Genomic DNA, 26011 nt, shown 5'->3' with positions numbered 1-26011 from the left:
AGAGTCACAAACACCTCCCAGAGAACACGGTTCCACTGTTCCACGATCCAATGCTTACAACCTTCTAGTCATCACACGGCTTTGTGCTGGGCGTGTGTTAGAAACGTGGAACAAACTCAGGGCTGTGGGGATTCTCTAAAGTGGCTTCAGTCGGAGTGGATCTCAGTGAAGGAGACTCACCGTGTCCTGGTCTCTGCTGAGGAGCTTGGTGCAGGAGAGAAACTCCTCGTATTTACAGAAAGGAATCACAGGCTCGGGAAGTTCTCGCAGATACAGCTTCAGCAGAGACGCCACGGTGTGCACATCTGTATTACTGCTCTCACACACACACACACACACACACACACACACAGAGAATATCAGAAATCACATGCCACTAAAGAGACAGACACCTTGTGTAAACATCTGTTACTGCATGCACACACACACACAGACAGAGTTATAATCAGTTTCTTGAAGGTGTGTAAACCCAGTCATCATTATCACCTTCTCTGCTGAGTGCGATGATGATTTTCACTGTGTCTAAATATGAACAGTGTTAAACATGTTTTCAGGAGGAAGAGGAGTCAATTTAAAGATGACTCTTATGGTCAGCAGCTAACACTACGGGTCAGTCCCGATTCTTAGTGCTCCCTACATAGACAGCATTGTGCATCATTGGGTGCCGCTGACGTAGAGGCAGATACTGAGACGTTAGAGAGAGGTTTACGGTCATTAAGAGAGTACTCTGTCTTTTCCGGGGGAGTCCATGGTTATTTCAGCAGGACGATGCCAGGCCTCATTCTGCATGTGGAGCAGCAGCGTGTCTTCGTAGACACAGAGCACACAAACTTGACCGGCCTGCGGTCCAAATCTGTGTCCTGTGGTCAACATTAAGAGGAGAATCGGGTTACTGCGACCACAGAGTGTTGAGAAGGACATTTCGGAGGTTTCTGAAGCCATTTCCTGACACGCGTGGAGCGCGCTTTTCCTCAGGAATGACTTCCAGAGCACTCTGTGTGGCATGAATAAAACGATTCGGTTTATTTTGACTCGTGGAGGTACAGAACAGCTCTGACTGTCTCTCTCTCTGAAATTAACCCTAAAATAAGTTCTTCCCGACTTTATATTTAATACGGTAAGAAAACAACGAAGCTCCTAACACATAAACACAAAATCTCCCCAACAACACAACACTCAACACTCACGCAAACCCAGGCCTGAAACTGTCCCGTCTTAAAGTGAAATGTGAATTCAAGTAGAAAACAGGCGTACACATTACTTACTGTATTTTAGACAAACAATGAACGTCAAATATATTAATATCACTAATAACAAAACAAATTTGGGTCCAAAACAGCTGACAGGCAAAAAAAGGACATTCGCAAAACTGCAGCGATGAGTCTCCTCAGTTCCCAAATTACAGAAGCTCCACATTCAGTTTTTTCTGTCCGTTTTACAAACCGAAAATTGTTGAAAATATATTTCTAGCATCATTTGTACAATTTTAGCCATCACAAGCATTTTCTGTCCTTCTTCAAAACTTTTTCCTACTATTGAGGTGAGCCAGAGGGTAATTATTTTTTTAATAGCTAACTTTTTTATACCCGTTTTAACCAGCAGGTGGAGGCAAATTTTCAGTTACCTCTCGGTGATTCATTAAAAGAAGAGAGCAAAAATTCTGAGGATCTAGGAACTACCATGCTTTACTGGCTTTGACCACAAGGGAGCGGTCCAACTCCATACAGCGTGAGGGATACCGTGCCCACGGCCGAAACACAAGCACTGGACGTCATACTGCCACATTATTTATATAATTATAATTAAGAAAGGCTGATCAAGTTTTACCCCTCACTAGTAGAAAAAAAATGTTGAGGAAGGAAATGCATATTATGCTTTTGATGGCTAAAATGGCACTAGACGCTAGAAATATTTTTCCAAAGGTTTTGGTGTGTAAAATATAAATAATGTGGAATTTAGTTTCAGAAAACTAATTCATTTTTTTTCTCCATTGTGCCCTTCAGGGCTTCCGTATCAAACGCATAAACAGTGTCAGTAAAAGGAGAGTTGATGGAGCACACTCCCCTTTTCCTCATGACACATGATCACTCAACATCACACACCGTCCAAAAGGCCCAACACCTCCTCTGCAGCTTCTCCCGGTCCAGACTGGACAGCGTTCTGATTCGCTGCATCATGGACTGAACACAGGGCGCAGCAGAGGGTGGTGAACACGGCGCGGCACATCCCAGTGCAGCACTGCCACCCTTGTAGGACAAAGCTAGGAGCATCTCCTCCAACCCCACACACCACAGCCAGTCCCCGTTCGACCTCTGCCACCGGGAAAGAGAAACCGGGACGTCCAGGCACGAGCCACCGGGGCCATTTTCACCCACCACTATCTAGAACAGGAGAACAGGCTGCATGGTCTGTGTTCCTGTAGTGGACTATGGACCCATAATTATCTAATGAAAAATGCACTATATAGACTCTATATATATATGGACACATTTTATTGTCATGAGCACATTATATGGACCTACACCTATTTAAAAATTCTGTGCATTATTTACAGTTTCTGTGCTATAAAAAGCTAATAATTGCTCAGGGACCTGTACATTTCTTATATATTTTTTTTTCTGCAAAAAGATGTATTTTTTAATTCGTTATTATTTATTTATTTTAATTATTATTTCATTTTACAGCATATTTTGCATAATGTGTGTCTACTTACTGCTCCTCATTTTACTCTGCTGCTGTAACAATGTAAATTTCCCCTTGAGGGATAATAAAAGGTCATCTCATCTTCACTCTGTCACTGATCTACACCCTTACCCTCCAGGTTCAGCCCTAGGGCTAAGTGTCCTTCTCAAGGGCACACCAGCCGTGGACGTTGAGGGAGGAGACATCACAGTTTCCTAGTTCCCTCCCCTCGATTTTTGACAGGTTCATGTGATCAAACTGGCGACACTACTGCTGCCCCCTATAGGTCCCTCACTACTGGTCCCTGCTGCCCCCTATAGGTCCCTCACTACTGGTCCCTGCTGCCCCCTATAGCACTTCCTGTCTTTGTCAGTTTACGCCTCACAGGGGTAAAACAGTAGACCATAAACAGTGTTTCTTTGCACTCTACAACCAGGGGTGGAAACCTGGAGGGGACAGAGAGGATGGGGGGGGGGGGACCCATCCCTGGAGATTCCCCCCAAATAATCATTGCAAATAGAGATGTGAATTTAAATAATAAACAGCATTATACATTGGAAAGCCTTCCTAATTACAGACAGAGAAACTCGATTATAGGTTTGTGAGGACTGCAATCCCCCCACCCCCCGCCTCACAGTGGTTTGCTCCAGCACCTCAACTACCATCATGAAGGTTTCCAAGTGATATTGGGCGTTTTCAATAAATGTGCTCACAAACGTTGGTACAGCTGAAGGTTGTTGTTTGTTGGACTTGTTTCTAAAGTTTTTTTCTCTTTAATAAAGAGAAATTAAGAGCCATGATGGTTTTCTGTTATGGCTGTGTTAGATGACATCACGCCACTATGCCCATGTATAGTGTGCCCTCCATAGGCCATTTTTGGTATCACTGATTGAACATAACCCCCCCCCCCCCTCCTCAGGAATTGCTCTTGAGAAACTTTACCATTCCCTGCACCTCGCAAAACTGAAATGAAAGTTACATGCATCTATTTACAGCGCAGTGGCACAGGGACAGTAAAGATCAGTGAACTGAGCTGAATTGTGAGGTGTGTTAGGGGAAGGTACCTGTCAAATGAAGGTTTCTCTCCACAGTCGAAGGCGTCCTGCAGCTCTTTGACGAGGTTGGCTTGTCCGGGGAGTCGGAAAAGCCCCTCCTCCTTCAGACCCCACTGTCGGATAAAGTCCACGCACTGCTCCACCAGCATCGGGGCCAACTTGTTCCCATAGCGACGCTCGTACCGTACCGTCTCCTCCAGTTTCTGCCCGAAAATACCTTAAAGAGGTGAGGCACAGGACTCCAGTGAGGAACAGGTGAAGGACAGGACTTAAGTGAGGGACAGGGCTCAGATGAGTCTACATGAGTCACAATGTACTCAGGGTATAATTTAACCCTGGCTAATTAACCACTTTACCCCCATCGGCTTCAGTAACAGCCTCTACCACTCAGGAAGGCTTTACACTAGATTTTGGAACATTGCTGTGAGTATTTGGTGGTGTTCACACACCCAAACATCATTGAAGTCAGGGTCTGATGTGGGAAGATTAGTTCTGGATCACAAGCACCACTCCAACTCCTCCCAGAGGAACTGGATGGAGCGCCGTCACTCCAGAGAACACAGTTCCACTGTTCCACAGCCCAGTGCTGGAGAGTTATGTACTCCTTTAATCCACACTTGGCATTGAGCCTGGGGAACATTGAGCAATATTTCCACTTCTATTGGTCAAGGCTTTGTCTATGGAGATTAGAAAAACGGTGTGTGAAACATCTCCCTAACAACATAAAACATTCAGCCAAAACACTTCCTGCAAATTGTTGAGCTGAAGATCAGCTTTACATCCTTACTCTCCAATTACAAACACGTGTCCAAAACAGTATCTTTACAGAAGGACAAAACCGCTCTTAATCTTCAGTGGAAGTCAGAGTAAACACATACCAAGTAAAGAGAAGATACCAAATTTAATACCAAGTCATTTTGGAGTGTTTCTATTGGTCGATTCGTCATGAAATTCTTCACAAAGACACACGCTGCTTTAGAGGAAAAAAGTATGTGTATCATTAAAAATCAATCAATTTAAAACCAAGAAGCAGTTGTTGATTTAAAGGAACACTAGGAACTGTACTGATTTCAGTGGTGAGGAAAGGGCTTTCCCACCCTCCTCTTTAATTTACATATAGCAGTTTCTGCATCACAATGATATTAAAAGGGTCCTGAAGGTTGTGGGTTTGAGTCCCACTCCAGGTGACTGTCTGTGAGGAGTGTGGTGTGTTCTCCCTGTGTCCGTGTGGGTTTCCTCCAGGTGACTGTCTGTGAGGAGTGTGGTGTGTTCTCCCTGTGTCTGCGTGGGTTTCCTCCGGGTGACTGTCTGTGAGGAGTGTGGTGTGTTCTCTCTGTGTCTGCGTGGGTTTCCTCCAGGTGACTGTCTGTGAGGAGTGTGGTGTGTTCTCTCTGTGTCTGCGTGGGTTTCCTCCGGGTGACTGTCTGTGAGGAGTGTGGTGTGTTTTCCCTGTGTCTGTGTGGGTTTCCTCCGGGTGACTGTCTGTGAGGAGTGTGGTGTGTTCTCCCTGTGTCTGCGTGGGTTTCCTCCGGGTGACTGTCTGTGAGGAGTGTGGTGTGTTTTCCCTGTGTCTGTGTGGGTTTCCTCCGGGTGACTGTCTGTGAGGAGTGTGGTGTGTTCTCCCTGTGTCTGCGTGGGTTTCCTCCGGGTGACTGTCTGTGAGGAGTGTGGTGTGTTCTCTCTGTGTCTGCGTGGGTTTCCTCCGGGTGACTGTCTGTGAGGAGTGTGGTGTGTTCTCCCTGTGTCTGCGTGGGTTTCCTCCGGGTGACTGTCTGTGAGGAGTGTGGTGTGTTCTCTCTGTGTCTGCGTGGGTTTCCTCCGGGTGACTGTCTGTGAGGAGTGTGGTGTGTTTTCCTGTGTCTGCGTGGGTTTCCTCCGGGTGCTCCGGTATTTCCCCACGCTCCAAAAACACATGTTGGTAGGTGGACTGGAGACTCAAAAGTGTCCGTAGGTGTGAGTGTGTGTGAGGGAAAAATATATTTATTCCCTGTAAAAGCTTACTTCAATAATAAACAGTTTTGATATAAACATTGATATAAAACATTCACAAAAAGGAGAATGAACCTGTGCTACTCTCACTGCGATCTTAGAGGTTTTCACTGAAGAAGAGATCATTTCAAAAGTGTCCAGACACATAAGAGACAAAGCCTTGAAGATAAAGATGCTGAAAGTGTGTGTGTGTGTGTGTGTGCACACGACTGTGAGTCTCTGGAGGAGTGAGTTTGGGGAACAAGACTCCAGTAGAACAGAAGAGTAAAGCTCGAGGCAAATAACACAGTCTGGCGCATGTTGACAGCCTTCTGATCCCTCCCTCAGTAGGAGATATTCCAATGCCTTCCACTCCAGCGTCTAATCTCTCTGAGATTTGGAGAGACAGAGTGAGCAAACACGAGAAATAGGGCTGTCACTATTGATTTTATGCTGATGTTCTGCCAAAAATGGACTTAACTCAGTCGCGACAAGTTTCAGAACCAGACTCCAGACCAGCTGAGAGCTCCAAGCAACTGATATACACTCAGTGTGGAAGAGTGGAACACAGTTCTGTTTCTTAATGAAACGTCTGTGACCTGCTTTGGTCCAAACCCCACAGCAGTGTTCTCCCCCTGTGTAAACAGCCCCTGTTCAGAACGCCCGCTTTCAGCACCTGTTCCTTTAAATGATAATGAGCCGCTCTCTGTTCACCCCGACCCCGAGCGCACAGCAGTGAGGAGCGAGGAGCAGAAGCTCTGGTTTTTAGCCGTTTTCACTCTGTTCTCTTTCTTCTCCGTTTTTACTCAGTGCTCTTATTTCTCCGCGCTCGTTGTGTCTGTTTTACTGAGTTTAACCTTGTCTTTGCGCTCTCACATAAACACGGGTTCAGCGCTGTGATTGGACAGACTCAGACGAGGGGGCGGGGCCATTCTAAAGTCTCTGTACTTGACGTCAGAAGCGGAGCAGAATCAGAACGCCTCGTTTTATCCTGTGTTTTCAGACTCAGGCAGCAGAGAGTAAACGTACTGGGGTCCTGTTTCACAGTGTGTGGGTTGGTGGGCTCCAGATCCCCACATTGATGTGAACACATTTTACGATGTCCACATTAGAGCCGGCTTTGTTCATCAGAGAAAAAACAGTGTATACGCATCATCCTTTAATATTACTATTCAATTTTATAACAGAATGAATGGTATAGAGCTGTAATAAAAACATCCTCTCTGCCGATGGTGTAATGGCCCCTTTAACAGGTGCAGAGAGTAAATCTGTGATGAGAGCAGAGACACAGGGAAAATCTCCATAAATCTCCATAAACACAGCGCTCCACACAAATTCCTTTCAGTGGAAAATAACACACTGTGAAAAGTCCCAGAGGTCAGAGACAGAGGAGAAATTAACCCTTCACTGCCATCACTGAGCTCTTCTTCAGGAAAATCATCATCAGTTTAGTGAATAATCCACTGTCCCTCATGCTGAGACCTCTCTGAGTGGATTATAAACTTACTTACTTGTTATTTACTAGTTGTGAGTGATTCTATCGAGAGAAGGAGGGTTTTATTAGAAGTAAAATGATGCTTCTGTTCCTAACCCTGATAAATCTCTTATAAATATAAAACATGACACCGCTGTACGACTGACACCCCATCACTCACGCACACACTCACACCTTCACCCCGTCACTCACACCCTCACCCAGTCACTCACACCCTCACCCAGTCACTCACACACTTTTTAACATGTACTTAGCTTTGTTTCCACTGTTCAGAGTGGCAGGCATAACACACATCACACACACACAGGTACTGCCAGAACCCTAAACCTTTCCAAGTCCTGTATCTGTTCACACACAGTACACCACTGTCTGGCTGCTGGACCAGGTCTTATCCTATAGGAAATCAAATAAAGGCAGCGTGAGCATACACACACACCTGAATAACACTAGAAATCTGTATTAAAATGACTTGGAAGACAGACATACAAGAGTGAGTGAGAGAGAGAGAGAGAGAGAGAGAGAGAGAGAGAGAGAGAGAGAGACAAATGGACAGAGAGAGAGAGAGAGAGGGACAGAGAGAAAGAGAGAGAGAGAGAGAGTGAGACAGAGGCAGAGAGGGAGAGAGAGAGAGAGAGAGAGAACTAACTGAGCTGTCCCTTACAGCTCTTTATAGATCGGTGTGGAACAGACATTTGTTTTCTGCCCCAAACCTTATTTCTGTGTAAAAGTGCAGCTCTCGCGATGTGATCTGGGGTCTGAACATAGGCTGGACAGACGCTTCAGGCCTGGGCTCAGTGAGCGCTGAAAAAGAAACAGCGGCTGAACAGTAAAAACATTAACACAGAGGGGTTTTGTTCCGCTCCTAAAGCTTTGGACGTTCCTTTTCCAACGTCACGAGGGAACGTCTAAAGCATTTCCTCGCTGGCAGAACCAGATTAGCCATGTCAACAGCTGCAAATATTCAGACACGAGAACACACACACACCATGAACTAGACAGAACACTACAGTATTGGTGTGTTCAGTATAAAGTAGCACACACATCATCTAACACTGTAGCAGTAGCATTACCCAATATCACCATTCCCAACTCACAGAGTCTGTCACAGAGGGCACAAGCCCACTGCCATTTCTTATTTTTACCTCTACCCCTTGTTCCTGAGTGTCCTCTCACCCCTTGGAGCTGAGTTACAGGGCGTAGTGTTTAAAATCTCCCCCTACGACTCTTCAAGACCCTGATACTTCTTCAGAACACAAATAAAACAGAGCAGCGCTTCATTCCCAGGCGACTAGCGCCGCTCTGTAGCAGCTCTGCACCAGTCTGCAGTGATATCAGAGGAGCTGCTGGACTTTAGTTACATTTAGAGCCTCATTCTCCTTCAGAAGAGTTCCACAATCAGAGATTACCCCCCTCTCCTCACTCTTCTGTGACATGGAGCTCAGCTCAGATTCTCATTCTGCAGAGTTCTGATCAAACCTTCAGTTCCACTTTAAACAAACCCTAAGTAAGATTTGTTTTTGCACCTGGGACTCCACCTAGTGTAATTCATAGTTACAACACTGTAAAGAAATCAAGGTGGAAGGGGTGGTTTCCACTGTTACACAGTGTAGTTTCTGCTGTGCTGAGCTTGGAGTAGCAACAACAAAGGCTCTGTTCTCCCTGTTACAGCTCAGTGTAGCATCATAATTACTTTAAAGTAAAAATATTACATGGCGTTGCTGTAAATCTTGCAGTAGCCTCAGGCACCAGACTGTAATTGCTTCACATTTTAATGTGGAACTGGGAATTTACAGCTAACTCCAGAGACCTCAGCTGCTCCTCGTGCTGTTTTCAGCTCGTTCTAAAGTAAAGGGCCGTAATCCACTGAAACTACATTAAACTCAGAGAATACACTGAGGATCGTAGAGTTTAAAGGAGGAAACACTGACACCTGTGGGTTACTTTGGGTGCTGCACAGCGTCTCGCCGCTGATTCACAAGGCATCATAACCCTCCATTTGGAGCTCATCTCTGAAACATCAGTTCGAAGAGCCATGTCACCCCACCCTTCTATCCCAACAAGAACCGAGACCCCCACCCCTAAGAAGAACAGAGGGGAAGGGCTAAGTTTTAGGTGAAACGCGATTGGACGTAAAGCACTAGCAGTGGAGCAGTGGAACTGTGTTATCTCTCGTGATAGATCTCCATCTGCTACAATCAAGGCAAGCTGGCGTGGTGATTGTGACCCAGAACATCATCCAACACCATCCATCCTCACTAAAGCCGATGCGGCCGAATGCCATTAAATCCTCACAGCAGTGACCCAACATTTAATTCAAAGTCTTCTCAGACGAGTAGAAGCTGTTACTGCAGCAGAGAGGGAACACACTCCTGATTAATGCAGTGGAAAATAAGAGAACAGTTGTCTGGGATCATCATCGTCAAAAACACCAGCTCATTCTGCTTTATGAGTCTGTGAGAGACACCAGTGGATTAATGTGATCCGGTCTGTGGCTCCTAAAGCCCTCGTTACACAACACGGCGGAGAGGAAAACTGGGTCTGAACTGCGCTCTTGGATAAAACACACTTCTAATAAAGATTTAATCCTGAAATTAATTCCCTGAATTACAGTAAAAGCAGTTGGTTTGGCAGAGGAACATCCTGAAGCTTTTCTAAAGAGGAAACTCACTTAAAGGGATCTTCCCTTGTGGGAAAAACAAGGATTTGAGTTTAAACTGAAAAAAGGCGTTACTGAGTAAAGAGGAGATAAACTCAGTTAAAATACAGTGCCCTTCTGCTGCTGCGAGTCACAGGGTAAAGCCTGGAACAGTCACATGTCCAGGTTCAGAAAAGGTGGTCCGAGTGGAGGTGTGTGTGTGTGTGTGTGTGGTGGTGGGGGGGGGGCACACACTCACAATCATCAGAAAAATCCGCCCCGGGAAACTGAACTCGGCACCACACACGGTACAATATGTTCTTTCCGCACGTTTCCAGCAATGACACATTTTCACCAGAGAGGCCGCCACCACACTTCCCAAACATTGCATTAACTGCATTATTTATTATTTTTACACTCTCAAGGATTATTAGGTCTACAAAGAAGTTTTAAAGTGTTTGGCATTTTTAATAATACACAAATATTACCATAAAATAACAAGAGCAGGAGAATATTGTTAATTAAAATCACAGTTACCTAAAAATGCTTTAAAGTTAAATTAGCAAACCTCATACATTTCTTTGTAGAGTCTATGTTTAAAACTGGGTTTAATACTGAACCTTTGGTACACGCCAGAGGTTTGGGGGCAGCCTTGGATGGGAACATCCACGGCTGAGGGGCCCTTGAGCACAGCACTGAACCCCCAAACACTCCCCGGTCTGGGTGTGTGTTCACAGCCCCTAGTGCACTAGTGTGAGTGTGTGTTCACTGCCACAGATGGGTTAAATGCGGAAGGCATATTTCAGTGTACATTGTATAATGACAAACAACTGCACATTACATTATATTACTACACCACTAGGTGTCAGTGTAATGTCTATTTCACAGCATGGAGAAGAGCCAGTGTTTACTCACAGCTAAAATTGCAGAATGTTTCTGAGGAATGTGCATCTCATTAGCGTTAAATGTGTGCACTGACTGCATTAGCATTAGCATTAGCACTGTTTGCAGGTATCGACTGCACTGAGTTAGAGTCAATACTCTATTAGAAACCTCTGGGACAAAGACAAGTGAAAATCAGTGAAGCTGAAGTGTGATACACACTTGTGGATTACATCTCATCTTCATTTTGATCAAAGACAGCTTTGAATAATAAAGTCAAAAACAAAGACTTTCATTAACTATGTGACTGTTTAAGTGTGAAGAGATGTTCTAGAGGCTGGGGGTCTTGCTCCACGTGTGTGATTCTGGTAGATTATTCATGGAGACTGTACAAAAGTGAAATCTGAACAAGTAAAACAACCGTTCACCGTTCCGAACCATTACTGAGACACAGAGAAAAACAAGTGTGTTAGCTTAGCGCCTCTGCAGTCTTGGTGCAGAGTAAAGAAGAATGAGTGAAACCCATTACTGTGAGCTGAGAATGAGAGACGTAGAGTGTGTGTGTGTGTTTGTGTGTGTGGGGTACTGTTTAGGACTGACGCCGTGCAGACACTGGACTGTGCAACAGAGGTTAAGGAGCACTACATTGAGAGAAAAAAAAAAAGATTTTAAGAATAAATTTTGAACTCTCAAATGTAGAGATCTAAGTCAGAACAATGGGAGTGTGGAGCAGCAGGTAGTGTCTCTGTCACAGCTGCAGGAGGTTGTGGGTCCAAGTCTCGCTCCGGGTGACTGTCTGTGAGGAGTGTGGTGTGTTCTCCCTGTGTCTGCGTGGGTTTCCTCCGGGTGACTGTCTGTGAGGAGTGTGGTGTGTTCTCTCTGTGTATGCGTGGGTTTCCTCCGGGTGACTGTCTGTGAGGAGTGTGGTGTGTTCTCCCTGTGTCTGCAAGGGGTTCCTCCGGGTGACTGTCTATGAGGAGAGTGGTGTGTTCTCCCTGTGTCTGCGTGGGTTTCCTCCGGGTGACTGTCTGAGGAGTGAATGTGTGAGTGCATGTCGTTCTGTGAAGGACTGGCACCCCCTCCAGGGTGTGTTCTTGCCTTGTGCCCAGTGATAGTCTCTGGACCCACCACTGCCCTGAACTGGATAAAGGTTACAGATAATGAATGAAAAGTCAGAATAATTCTGAGATTAAAGTCAGTATAATGTACTGCATTTATAATGGGGCACACTGCTGTGGACTGAAAATGAGGACTGTTGAGTATTTGGTGACGTTTTTTTTGCTACACGTGACGAACTCTTTAAGAAGGGTTTGAAAAATGGCGGTCACAGCAGAGGATAATGTTAGCACAAGCAGAGAGAAAAACGTACGACCCAAGTCATCAAAAGTATAGGAACACTTTACAGTACCGCCTTCAAGGAACAGCGTTAGGTGCAACATGTGCACATCTGATCTCGCATGGCACAGCAGCACAACATCACGGCACGAGCACCTGAACAGGAAGCCTGTTGGAGCTATGTGTGAAAGAGATGAAGTTATAGTAAGTTCATTCTACCTTTTCTCTCACTCAATGTTTTCTAGAGCCTGCTAGAGGAGTTAAACTACATTTGTTTTTCTTAGTACATTGATATTACACTCGCGTTTAGTGAACAAGCCTTAGCTTCCCCCCGAGTTTTCTCTTCCACCTTAAATGTGTCAGCAGTTCCAAAACAGGCCGTAGTTTTAGTCGAGCTAACGTTAGTGACAAGTTCTATTTTTTTCTCACTCAGTGTCACTAGAGCCCGCTAGAGCAGTTAAACAAGATGTCTCATTTTTAGTAAATCTATATCACTCTTGTATTTAGCGAGTTTTCCGTTCCACCTTAAATGTGGCGGCAGTTACATTCAGAGAAAAAAAAATCCAAACATTTTTTAAATAATATATTTAAAGCAGTGGTATATTTAAATATGGCAGCTTCACCCAATATCCATTTATGAAATTTCAATTTGCCTGCATTGTTGCCTGCACTTTAAATCAGTAGTTATTAACTTAAAAAAGGTGTATGTTCATATCTACACTTTCTCTCTCACCTCAGATAAAAACAGCATAAGAGCCAGCATTGCTGACTATGTTTTGAAGAAGCAGCTGTTCTCACTGATGGTGTCCGGAATATGCTCGTAACAGACAGGAAACCAAATTTGGCTTGTCTTCCTTTTTATCCGATTAATAATCGATTAATCAAAATCAAAAATAATCAACAGATTAATCAATTGTCAAAATAATCATTAGTTGCAGCCCTAGTCTAATGTCTCTCTAAATACTCAGATACATCTCATAATCCAAACAATGTTCCCCAAAATGTTCAGACTTTATTCTAGAAATGATTCAGAACATTCTACCTCCCACACCCCAGTCTGAGCTGTGTGCTGTGTGCGGAGTGGAGGTGATGTTCAGTGTTACTCAGCATGGACCTGTTACTGTCCACCAGGGTCCACGGATATTACCTTCTCTCTGTTTTCTCATTCTTCATATACACCTTTAGGGCTAGTTTCTGTGCAGTTTTCTTCTTTACAACTCAGTATTTCACTCGTAATGTCCTTCTCCGTGCTTCTGACATCAAATTATACCACATTCTCACCTCCTCCTGGGCTGGGGTGCTTGTTATTTTCACTTTTGTTGCGAGTTTGCACAAAGAAACACCTTAAATCTAGTGAATATAGCAAATATTTCTCACTGTGCAAACTAATATAAAACAGTTGGTTTTAGGTTAAATGTGTTGAATAAACTTACAGCAAGCTCCTTATGAGAAGTAAAGCAGTGGATGAGATTTAAGATACGGTCTGTCAGCAGGAGTTCTGCGGTGAGGACTAATCCCACTCCAGCAGGTGGATTTACTAAAAGTCTGTGGCTGAGACTGAGAGGTCAAAGGCCAATAAAAGGCTAGGCAGGTGGGCTGCCCCTCAACACAGTGGAAACCCGACTCTAGAACCTTATACACCTCTGGTTCTGTAACCTTTCACCTAGAGGCTGACCAGGTGGCCAGGGGTAGGCAATTTTAAAATACACACACACACACACACAGGATTTGCTACACTTGTGTATACTTCCACAGAAATGATTACTGTACATATCACCTAACACTAAGCTTAACTCAGGTAAACAAACGTCAAGCATTTCACTCTTTTCACATTAAAAGCACCAGTTTTTAAGTCCTATGCTTGTGAGGACCTCAGGTCCTCACTAATATATAAAAACAGGTTCAGAGACAGACTGATTACATTTCCTTTTTTCATTTTTGAGTGTTTCTATCCCTAACTTTACACCAATTCTTATTAAACTGAATAATAATAATAATAATAATGATTATTATTGGTATAGTGCTTGTCATTACATAAATGCAACTCCAAGTGCTTTACAGAATTTCCCTGAGACAAAAATGATAAAAAAAATAAGAATAAACTGTGGTAAAAATGTTTCAAAATTAAAATAAAGAAACCAAAAAAGGGTAACTACGGTAAAAATACAGTTAAAATCATAACTTAAAATGAAAGTAAAATATATATAAACACATAAATCAGGGAAATATTTGATATTTGAATTAATATTTATCCTGACCCTAACCCTGTCTGAGATCCTGTTTCTGAGGTGTTTCACTTGCTGTAAGTGACGTTAACTAAGAGAATGTGTCTTGTTCGAGCGACAGAGCACAGGACTCAAATCACCAGCCAGTGACTTTAACACCTTTGTGAATAAAATCGCTCACAGTGAGAGCAGCCCAGAAGCTGTAACATCCTCACAGCAGCCGAGGGGTCGACTTCTAAAGAAAACTGTTCAGTTGTAAAAGTGCAGCAGTGTGTTAAAGTTATGATATTTAACACAGAGCTGTGATGATTTGACAAATCTGCTTCAATCAAACCTCACTCACTTTCACAGCGTGAGAAACAAAGTGATTATCCACCGCAGGAACACCGTTCCCTCAGAGAGAAACGAGACAGAAACGCAGAACACACCGCAGTGGAACTGTGTGAGAGGTGGAGCTCCAGTCCCTTTGGGATGAGGTGGAGTAGCGTTTGTGATCCAGAACTAATCATTCACCATCATGAAGCTGAATGCCATCAAATCCTCACAGCAAACACTTTCAGCTTTAGAGGACACACGGTGTCCAGAAGATTTTAGACCTGCAGAAACGTGACTGACCTCCTCCAAACGGAGCCCAGATGACCCTGCGGATGGACTTCACCCAGTCCTCCATGTCGTTCTGTGTACTGGCCATGAGGAGATACGTCTCATGATTAGCGGTCATCCGCTCCCTGTCGCCCCCTGGGGAAAAAAAAAGAGAATGACACCTGTTAACACTGGATTATTAGCCTGGAGAACTCAGTTCATCAGCTCTATCAAATCTTTACAGAAATCCAACTGTTATTCCCCTTAGTGAACAACAACAAAATTCAACATATTCAAGAACCCAAGACTCGACAGGAACACAGAGAGAACCCAAGACTCGACAGGAACACTGAGAGAACCCAAGACTCGACAGGAACACTGAGAGAACCCAAGACTCGACAGGAACACTGAGAGAACCCAAGACTCGACAGGAACACTGAGAGAACCCAAGACTCGACAGGAACACTGAGAGAACCCAAGACTCGACAGGAACACTGAGAGAACCCAAGACTCGACAGGAACACTGAGAGAACCCAAGACTCGACAGAAGCACTGAGAGAACCCAAGACTCGACAGAAGCACTGAGAGAACCCAAGACTCGACAGGAACACTGAGAGAACCCAAGACTCGACAGGAACACTGAGAGAACCCAAGACTCGACAGGAACACTGAGAGAACCCAAGACTCGACAGGAACACTGAGAGAACCCAAGACTCGACAGGAACACTGAGAGAACCCAAGACTCGACAGGAACACTGAGAGAACCCAAGACTCGACAGGAACACTGAGAGAAACCAAGACTCGACAGGAACACTGAGAGAAACCAAACATCAACAGAATCAATAAACCAAGACTCAACAAGAACACAGAGAAACCAAGACTCAACAGAACCACTGACAGAAACCAAGACTCACCTGAAACTCTGATAAAAACCAACACTGAACATAATCACTGAGAGAAACCAAGGCTCAACCGAACCGTCCCCGGGGGAACAGTGGAACTGCATTCTCTGGAGTGATAAAGCACTATCTAATACCTTCAGAATGAGCTGGAGTGTGTTTTATGATCCAAATAATCACCAACACCTGTCCCTCACTGATGAGTATGAGGCTGAATGCCATCAAATCCTCACAGAAATGGTGGAGGACATGGAGCTTATTTCCATTTTACCTTTCTTTTCAAAGCCATTAGTGAGGAGGAAACATCTGCTCCCTGATACAGACCAGAAACAACTGGACACCCATTAAAGAGAATAAAGGACCAATAACAAGCGGAGGTACACCATCCACATCAGTGAGGGGGTGGAGCATCTTGCCTGCAGCCAATTAGGCCTCTTTAATTACAGGTGGATGGTAATAATGGCTTTACTGTGCTGGGAACCTCTTATTACTCCTGGATCCTGAGGTTATTTATGTTCTCTCAGAGCCAAAGGAGCGAGATACAGACTGGGAGGGTCCAATGACTTTAGCCCTGCCCCCTGATGAACAGTACCTACCCTGTTATTAAATCTAGGCTCCTCTACTGCGTCACTGCGGCTACAGGTGAGAATTAAGAGATGAATCTCCGCTCTTCTGAAATCACGTCATCTTAAAGAAGACATATTCTCCCCTCGTCTCCACAGTGGAACTCAGTTCTGTTTCTTAATGAAACGTCTGTGACCTGCTTTGGTCCAAACCCCACAGCAGTGTTCTCCCCCTGTGTAAACAGCCCCTGTTCAGAACGCCCGCTTTCAGCACCTGTTCCTTTAAATGATAATGAGCCGCTCGCTGTTCACCCCGACCCCGAGCGCACAGCAGTGAGGAGCGAGGAGCAGAAGCTCTGGTTTTTAGCCGTTTTCACTCTGTTCTCTTTCTTCTCCGTTTTTACTCAGTGCTCTTATTTCTCCGCGCTCGTTGTGTCTGTTTTGCTGAGTTTAACCTCGTCTTTGTGCTCTCACATAAACGCGGGTCCAGCGCTGTGATTGGACAGACTCAGACGAGGGGGCGGGGCCATTCTAAAGTCTCTGCACTTGAGGTCAGAAGCGGAGCAGAATCAGAACGACTCGTTTTATCCCGTGTTTCTGACTCAGGCAGCGCACAGAAAACTGACTGGGGTCTTGTTTCATGGTGTGTGGGTTGGTGGGCTCCAGATGTAGCCCCACACATCGCTGAAAAGCCCCACATTAATGTGAACATGCATCAAACAAGAGCGCTTTCATACCCTGTCCAATTGAAATTATTGATCGGAAAAAGCAAAATGGTGTCTCAAAGATATATAACATTTCTCTGAATAATCTAATAACATTCTCACAATATCATTTAAGATATTAATATTAAGATATTGATTAGAGTTCAGATGAGTCTCTCAGGAAAAGATTACACTCTCACTACAGTTCTTTAAGGCAGAGGCCACTGAACTGACCGAGGGAGGACAGATGGTGGTGTGAGGGTTAATGGGGAGAAGATTGGGCTGAAAGTCTGAATTATTAATGAATTCATTCAGCGCTGGCTTTCTCTGACTCCGTGGTCTGCTCTGATCGATCTTGGGGTGTGTGTGTGTGTGTGTGTGTGTGTGTGTGTGTGTGTGTGTGTTTGGGGGTGGGGGGGGGGGTACAGGTGAGGGTGGATGTGGAGGAGGATTTAAGCTCCTCACTGAGAAACTATTGCTCTCAAGTGCCCCAGGACTCTCACACACCCTCACTCACAACCTGTGGACAGTTTCACACACTCACACTCACCCTCACACACCTGCGCTGCCCAGCAATATCCTCTGAATACTCCTCTAATCATCACCGTTACTGGTCAAAAATATACATCACTGATTCTGAGAAATACAAATGATTAAATGTCACATTAAAACCCTCCCCTCAGTTACAGACACCTCCACCCGGGAGAAAGAGCAGAGAGACAGAGACAGAGAGAGAGAGGGTGATATGCAGAGAGAGAGAGAGAGACAGAGACAGAGAGAGAGAGAGAGAGAGAGAGGGAGAGGCAGAGAGAGAGAGAGAGAGGGAGAGAGAGAGAGAGGCAGAGAGAGAGAGAGGCAGAGAGAGAGAGAGAGAGAGAGAGAGAGAGAGAGGCAGAGGAGAGAGAGAGAGAGAGAGGGAGAGGCAGAGAGAGAGAGAGAGAGAGAGAGGGAGAGGCAGAGAGAGAGAGGCAGAGAGAGAGAGAGAGGCAGAGAGAGAGAGAGAGAGAGAGGGAGAGGCAGAGAGAGAGAGAGAGGGAGAGGCAGAGACAGAGAGAGAGGGAGAGGCAGAGAGAGAGAGAGAGAGGCAGAGGCAGAGAGAGAGAGAGAGACAGAGAGAGAGAGAGAGAGAGAGGGAGAGGCAGAGAGAGAGAGGGAGAGGCAGAGAGAGAGAGAGAGAGAGAGAGAGAGGGAGAGGCAGAGAGAGAGAGGCAGAGAGAGAGAGAGGGAGAGGCAGAGAGAGAGAGAGAGAGAGAGAGAGGCAGAGAGAGAGAGAGAGGGAGAGGCAGAGAGAGAGAGGCAGAGAGAGAGAGAGAGAGAGAGAGAGAGAGAGAGAGAGCGAGAGGAAATAATGCAGTAGAAAGAGCAGGAGTCTAATGTTAATTTGACATTTCAGAAAACAAACAGGACACTAAACACAAACAAACCTACACTGGAGTATTCAGACTCACTCTCACAAACAGACTCACTCCCTCTTTCTCTCTCTCTCTCTCTCTCTCACACACTCTCACAAACAGACTCACTCCCTCTCTCTCTCTCTCTCACACACACACTCACAAACACACTCACTCCCTCTCACTCTCTCTCTCACACACACACAATGAAGACTTGTCCTGACTGTTACCTTAATTACCACTAAACTTACCCTTGACACTAACACTGACCTTACCACCTTAACACGGCTCCACCTTAAATTTGAATGATTGACTGAAGTTAGGTGCCTGAAGAGTGTGTGTGTGTGAACAGATTTCTGTCCTTTTTTAAATCTAGACCACACACACACACACGATCATTTTGCGTTTTCTCTTCACCTTTGTCTCTGTGTGGGTTGAACATCTGTGTGATATCCACAGTTTCACTGTGAGTTTTAATGATCAGTCGTCGCTGAGAGAGGCTCCTCACTTTAAAAACACTGCTGAACAAAAGAGGAGCAGACGTCTAGACTTTATTCTGACTGCAGCCACTCCCCCACATCCCCCTTTCACTTAGAGAGAGAGAGAGAGAGAGAGAGAGAGAGAGAGAGACCTTTAACCTTAGCAGCACAGTAACCAGACAGCAGCACGGTAAAGGTTAATGTTCCAACACAGAACCGACACAAACACAGAACACACACCATGTGTCCAAAAGGGTCTGGTTCCCTCATTGCAGAGGGGAACATCTCTACTCTCTGAGAATTAAAGGTACGGTACAGGTTCATTACCGTCTCTAAAGCTACAAACAGTGGAGTGTATCTTTAAAGGTACAGCAGTGGTGTTAGAGTCCAGTTGTGTTCTCTAAAGGTTCATTACATTCTCTTCTCCAGAAGGAGAGGGGGATCTCTGTAATCTTTCATTATACAACTGTGGAGAATAAAAGAACACAATAAAAGTCCTGGAGATGAAACGGGGCGAATGACTGTTCCCTAACTGAAGTGTTGAGTGTATCACCACAGTGACCATTCTTCTGAGAGCGTACAGAAAAACATGACAAAGTGGGACACTCTGGAGCAACTGTGGAGAACAATATTATTGTTCTAAAATTCAGATTGTACACATCCCTGCCTCTAAATGGAAAAACAAACTAAATGTCTCTGTCAGAACTTGTGCTTTCTCTTTCTCTCTCTCTGCTCACGGCAGAGAAACGCCATCTGGAGGTTTTTAGACAGTGGAGAGTCCAAACGCTGAAAAGCACCAACCGAGATGAGGATGTTGCTCTTTTCCTGCTCCATAGGGGGGTAACACTGACTTATTTCTGCTGTTACAGTTACATTACTTAAGGTGGAACCGACTCTAAATTCAGGAGAACGCTAACTGCATGAAAGTAAACGCAGAGGGAAAGTGCTACAAAACTAAACAGCTCGAGTTACACATGAGTTTCTGTGAGAATTCAAACAGTGAATAAACACTTACAGACAATTTACACTTCAGACACCAACAAGATACAGTCGCTTCTTACTCACACACACCGCTCCACCTTAAAAGATACAGTCGCTTCTTACTCACACACACCGCTCCACCTTAAAAGATACAGTCGCTTCTTACTCACACACACCGCTCCACCTTAAAAGATACAGTCGCTTCTTACTCACACACACCGCTCCACCTTAAAAGATACAGTCGCTTCTTACTCACACACACCGCTCCACCTTAAAAGATACAGTCGCTTCTTACTCACAATCACCGCTCCACCTTAAAAGATACAGTCGCTTCTGAATGAACACAAACAGAATCCAGTATCATCTACATTCTCTATTAAAAAATGCAAGTTATGAAAAACATTTAATAATGTACCAACCCACCAACCCACATACTGTGAAACAAGACCCCAGTCAGTTTCTTGTGCACTGCGTGAGTCAAAAATACAGGTTAAAACGAGCCGGTCTGATTCTGCTCGGCTTCTGATGTCAAGTGCAGAGACTTTAGAATGGCCCCGCCCCCTCGTCTGAGTCTTTCCAATCACAGCGCTGGACCGTGAGTGAGTAAGTGTGAGAGAGAGAGAGTGTGAGAAAGAGAGCGTGTGTGAGAGAGAGAGAGAGGGAGAAAGTGAGAGAGCAAGTGTGAGAGAGTGTGAGTATGAGAACGAGAGCGAGTGTGAGAGAGAGAGAGGGAGAAAGTGAGAGAGCAAGTGTGAGAGAGAGAGAGGGAGAAAGTGAGAGAGCAAGTGTGAGAGAGAGAGTGAAAGAGTGTGAGTGAGCGAATGTGAGTGAGCAAGTGTGAGAGAGAGAGTGAGAGAGAAAGTGTGTGAGTGAAAGATAGAGTGAGAGTGCAAGAGAGAGAGAGTGGGTGTGAGTGAGAGAGAGTATGAGAGAGAGTGAAAGAGTGTGTGAGAGAGTGAGCGAGTATGAGAGAGAGCAAGTGTGAGTGAGAGAGAGTGCGAGTGTGAGAAAGATTGTGTGTGAGAGAGAGTGTGAGTGAGAGAGGGAGAAAGTGAGAGAGAGAGAGAGAGTGAGTGTGAGAGAGAGCGAGTGAGAGTGTGAGTGAGAGAGAGTGTGAAAGATAGTGAGAAAGAGAGTGACAGTGAGAAAGTGCGAGTGAGAGAGTGAAGGAGAGAGTGAGAGTGAGATTTTGTTTGTGAGAGAGAGAGGGGGAGAGAGTGAGAGAGCAAGTGTGAGAGAGAGAGAGGGAGAAAGTGAGAGAGCAAGTGTGAGAGAGAGAGAGTGAAAGAGTGTGAGTGAGCGAATGTGAGTGAGCAAGTGTGAGAGAGAGAGTGAGAGAGAAAGTGTGTGAGTGAAAGATAGAGTGAGAGTGCAAGAGAGAGAGAGTGGGTGTGAGTGAGAGAGAGTATGAGAGAGAGTGAAAGAGTGTGTGAGAGAGTGAGCGAGTATGAGAGAGAGCAAGTGTGAGTGAGAGAGAGTGCGAGTGTGAGAAAGATTGTGTGTGAGAGAGGGAGAAAGTGAGAGAGAGAGAGAGTGAGTGTGAGAGAGAGCGAGTGAGAGTGTGAGTGAGAGAGAGTGTGAAAGATAGTGAGAAAGAGAGTGACAGTGAGAAAGTGCGAGTGAGAGAGTGAAGGAGAGAGTGAGAGTGAGATTTTGTTTGTGAGAGAGAGAGAGGGGGAGAGAGTGAGAGAGAGTGCAAATTAGAGAGAGCGTGTGAGTGAAAGAGTGAGAGTGTAAGAGAGAGTGAGTGTGAGAGAGAATGTGCGTGAGAGAGTGATTGTGAAAGAGTGTGAGAGTGAGTGAGCATGAGAGAGAGTGAGAGAGAATGAGCGAGTGTGAGTGAGAAAGAGTGTGAAAGAGTGTGAAAGATAGTGAGCGTGAGCGAGTGTGAGTGAGTGAGAGCGTGAGAGAGAGAGCGTGTGAAAGATAGTGAGTGAGAGAGTGTGAGAGAGATGTTATTGTGTAGATATATCCATTAAAGCCACTGTTATGAAAACACTGAACTCAAAACTGATTCCCACCGAGTGTGCTCTGCTTTGTAAACACACATCTAAACACAAGTCTGGTGTGAACACACTGAGACTGGGACACGTCGAGTCTGAGTCACGACAGAGACTGGGACAGGGACAGAGTCTAAACCCTGGCCGGGACACAGAGTCAGAGTCAAGACCGATACCAGAACACCACGAGTCCGTGTGAAGGCCGAGAAATGTCCAAGAATGTTTAAACTCAGCTGACTTCAGTTAAGCTCCGCCCACTCATGCTGAAGTTTTAAGGAGTGTTTCAGTCTCTGCTATCACAATGCTGCACGAATCAGATCAGAGCTCATTTACATAAACCCGCCTCTACATCTGGGTCGATAAGCAGAGGATACAGATCTAACATCAGCTTTTACTTTTTATAAGAAAAGACAAAAAAATCTACTAAACACCAGGAGATTCATTATCTCTGAGCACAACAAACAAATAAACAAACAAACAAACAAAGCCAGCCATTTATGTGGATAAGTAAATATTATCTGTGAATGATTCCCAGGTCGAGTGTGCTCTGCTAAACACACACACACTCAAATAATCTCTCTCTCTCTCACACACACGCACAATTTTCTCAAACGCTCTCTATCTCTTTCACTCTCTCACACAAACACACTCACTCTCACACAAATACATACACAAACTCACACACTCTCACACAAACACACACTCACTCTCACTCTCTCACACAAACACAAACACACACTCACTCTCTCACAAACACACTCACACAAACACACACACTCTCTCACACAAACACACACTCTCTCTCTCTCTCTCTCTCTCACACACACACACACACACACACATTCCAAACCACATTCCACGCAGGGCTTTACATCAAAACAGTGCACGCGCTCGTTCAGCACAAATGTTAACGTTGTGGTCTCGCGCCTTCGCGGAGCTCGGTCTAAACCCAGTTCTGAGGTTTTAAGGTGGTATTTAAGGTGGTGTAACCTCTCACAGTTAACTTCCTCAGAGTGTACACAGAGGACAGAGAGGCTGAAGGAACGGCTACATTACCTGATTAAACACAGCGGAAAAGTCCTGGAAATGTGGGAAAAACGAATTGACAACGTTGGGAAACCTTTAACGTCCGTCAAAGCGCAAATCAGTTCCAAAACCGACTAAATCCGTCCAAACGCCGCCTGGAAAACCGTTAAAATCCGGTCCAAACCCTCCGTTTAAAATCCGATGACGTCAACGCCAGGGTCCGGTCCGCGCTCGCGGAGGAGCAGAACACCGGGGACACCCGGGGAGTGCACGAGCGCGCGCGCACTCACGACTGTCCGATCAGCTGGAACATTCGCTCACACTTGCCCTCGCGCGCAGCTCCGCGAGTCTCAGATTCGCGCCGTTCCCGCCCCTCTTTCTCAGGGAAGACTGTGACGTCACATAGGGGCAAGACGCCCACCACAGTGGTTCACATCTCACTAGTGTCCACCACAGAGCAGAGAGCTACATTCACTCATTAACTGTTACTGAATTATTATTCATAATTGTTCATAAATATTAATTATTGTTGATGAATGTTTTTATCTTTTTTTTTTTACATAGTCATTAAGACAACTGGCAGGATGCACATGGACTGACACACAGCCAGAAACATCCAGACAACAGCTGCCCACAATGAATCAGCCACAGAGAGGGTGTTTGGTGTTTGGTGTTTGGTGTTTGGGGGGGGGGGCAGAGGGAAACAGAGGGGTAGAAACACAGGGAAACAGAGGGGTAGAAACACAGAGAAACTGGTAAAAACAGAGGGGTAGAAACACAGAGGCTAAATCTGAGGAACAAAACAAGGACAGATAGAAGGGGTAAAAACATATGGGCAGCATTTGTAATGCCTACACAGTGGTACAGAGAGAGGGAGTATGGGGCAGTTGTAGAGGATTTCCTGAGGAAGACGGGAGTGGTCAGCAGGGCACTCAGGGAATGGACCACTGCAAGATGAGTCAGTGAGGCATGTGTGCTCTTTTGTGTTTCACCATACCACCAAGATCACCAGCAATATCACTATAAAAATCACCACTACCAAGATCACCACAATTATTACCACCAAGATCACAATCAAAATCACCACCAAGATCAAAATCATGATCACCACCAAGATCACTATCAAAATCACCACAATTATTACCACCAATATCACTATCAAAATCACCACCACCACTAAGATCACAATCATGAACACCACCAAAATCACTATCAAAATCACCATAAAAATCACCACCACTAAGATAACCACAATTATTACCACCAATATCACTATCAAAATCACCACCACCACTAAGATCACAATCATGATCACCACCAATATCACTATCAAAATCACCAGCAATATAACTATAAAACCACCACCACCAATATCACAATCAAAATCACCACCAAGATCACTATCAAGATTGCCACCAATATCACAATCAAAGATCACCACCAAGATCACAATAAAGCCAATGGCTGATGGATACTCTCTGCACTCCAGGCACTGTAGGACCCTCTCACACCTGCATTAACACAGCAACCAGAGCGAGAGCGCCTCCCCCTGGCCAGGACTGATCAAAAAAGGCCACTGGACAGTGAAGACACACCCACCTTGGGCTTCCAAACACTGGCCACTTTATCAGAAACACCTACATTCTAGTTACACACTTAGGTCACTTTATTGGAAACACCCTCCTTTTTTTCCCTAACACCAGGACACTTTATTGGAAACGCCTACATTGTATGTCCTCACATTGGCCACTTTACCGGAAACACCCTCCATTTTATTGGAAACACCTGAATTGTAATTCCACGCAGGGCCGATACATACCATTTCTGGTTCCCCGTGGAACATTTCAGTGGGCAGATGTTCTTTAGAGTGCGAGAAAATGTGTGAAGAACCTGGAGAACCTCCACAACTGAGGGTTTTACTAGAACCACAATCAAAAACCAGACGCCGGAGGAATATGTGTATTTCAGAGTCCTAGGTGATAAAGGGGAATGTGGCTGTGTAAAGAGCATCAGGGGGCAGTTCAAATGGTCAGCATCAGCTGGAACTGCCCTAATTGCCCCTTATGCTTACCCCCACCCTCCAGTCCCAACATCCTTCTCAGATCTGCTCAGATACTGTAGCTCACCCACTGTCCTCCTCCTCCGTAAACCTCTCAGGAGCGGGACTCTCTGCTCATCCGCCCGAGTGGACAATCATTCAGAAAAATACACCACTGTCACCACACAGATGTTCAAACACACCCTACAGGAGAGGAGAGGGGGGACGGGGGAGACAGAGTGCAGGAGAGAAAAGAAAAAGAAAATATGAGGGAAAGAAAGAAAGAGACAGATAACACATGGATAAGAGTGAAAGATACAGTAGGAAAATATATAGATAGAGAGAGACACAGAGAGAGAGAGAGAGAGAGAGAGAGAGAGAGAGAGAGAGAGAGAGTTGGTCACGCTTGTCAGTTCTGTGTCCTGTGATAGAGAGGATTATTTTCTCCGCTGTGCTCAGTAATCTCTCAGTGAATCACTTCAATGTCGTCTCACTGACCAGAGCTGAGAAAGAACAGCCTCTCGGTCACCTGCTGTACACTGTCCACACACACACACACATCTCCATGGTAACCAGAGACAAGCTTCATCAACGTGGCCACAAACGGCGAGGAGACAGCTGGGACTGGACAGATTCTCCACGGTCCTACTGCTGCTGTCACAACACACACACACACACACACACCTGCGCCTTCATCATTAGATAGTCTGACAAATAAAACGCTATTAAATGTGAGAGGTATATAAACAGAATAAAAGAAAGAAAGAAAGAAAGACAGAGAGACTGAAAGTGAGAGAGTTGTAGACAGTGAGAGAAAAAAGAGAAAAAGAGAGATATGAGGATACATTCGTAGACAGATAAGCCCTATTCAGATGGTATTAGATTTAGCCCATCATCTGTTGATTTGGACTAGAAGATGAGGTCGATGAAAGCTGGATATTTTTGGTGGGAAGGCTGTTCTCAGAACAGTTGTGTCAGTCTAAATACTCCAGTAGTTCTGCTGTGTCTGATCCACTGTGTGACAGCAGTGTGTGAAGCCAGTAGTCACTCACATCTCTGTTATTTTCACCC

At 45.1% G+C, this 26011-nt stretch overlaps 1 protein-coding gene across 5 annotated transcripts in view; it reads right to left on the bottom strand.

The window, feature by feature from the left end:
* The window catches only part of arhgap24 (Rho GTPase activating protein 24), a 121419-nt gene that overhangs the window by 7801 nt on the left and 87607 nt on the right, over window positions 1-26011 (bottom strand). For 2 of the 5 annotated variants that reach the window (XM_066645520.1, XM_066645524.1), the window contains exons 5-7: window positions 14893-15015; window positions 3747-3954; window positions 181-313 (exon numbers count right to left, since the gene is read on the bottom strand). In XM_066645520.1, coding sequence (XP_066501617.1) covers window positions 181-313; window positions 3747-3954; window positions 14893-15015 — 464 coding nt within the window. Of the gene's footprint in view, window positions 1-180; window positions 314-3746; window positions 3955-14892; window positions 15016-15773; window positions 15850-22748; window positions 22771-22932; window positions 23228-26011 lie in introns of those variants that run through there. The other 3 variants (XM_066645521.1, XM_066645523.1, XM_066645522.1) reach the window with 3 other exon arrangements.

This window comes from Hoplias malabaricus, chromosome 15, assembly GCF_029633855.1.
Source record: "Hoplias malabaricus isolate fHopMal1 chromosome 15, fHopMal1.hap1, whole genome shotgun sequence".
NCBI lineage: Eukaryota > Metazoa > Chordata > Actinopteri > Characiformes > Erythrinidae > Hoplias > Hoplias malabaricus.
This window is presented reverse-complemented; position numbering and strand designations above follow the sequence as displayed.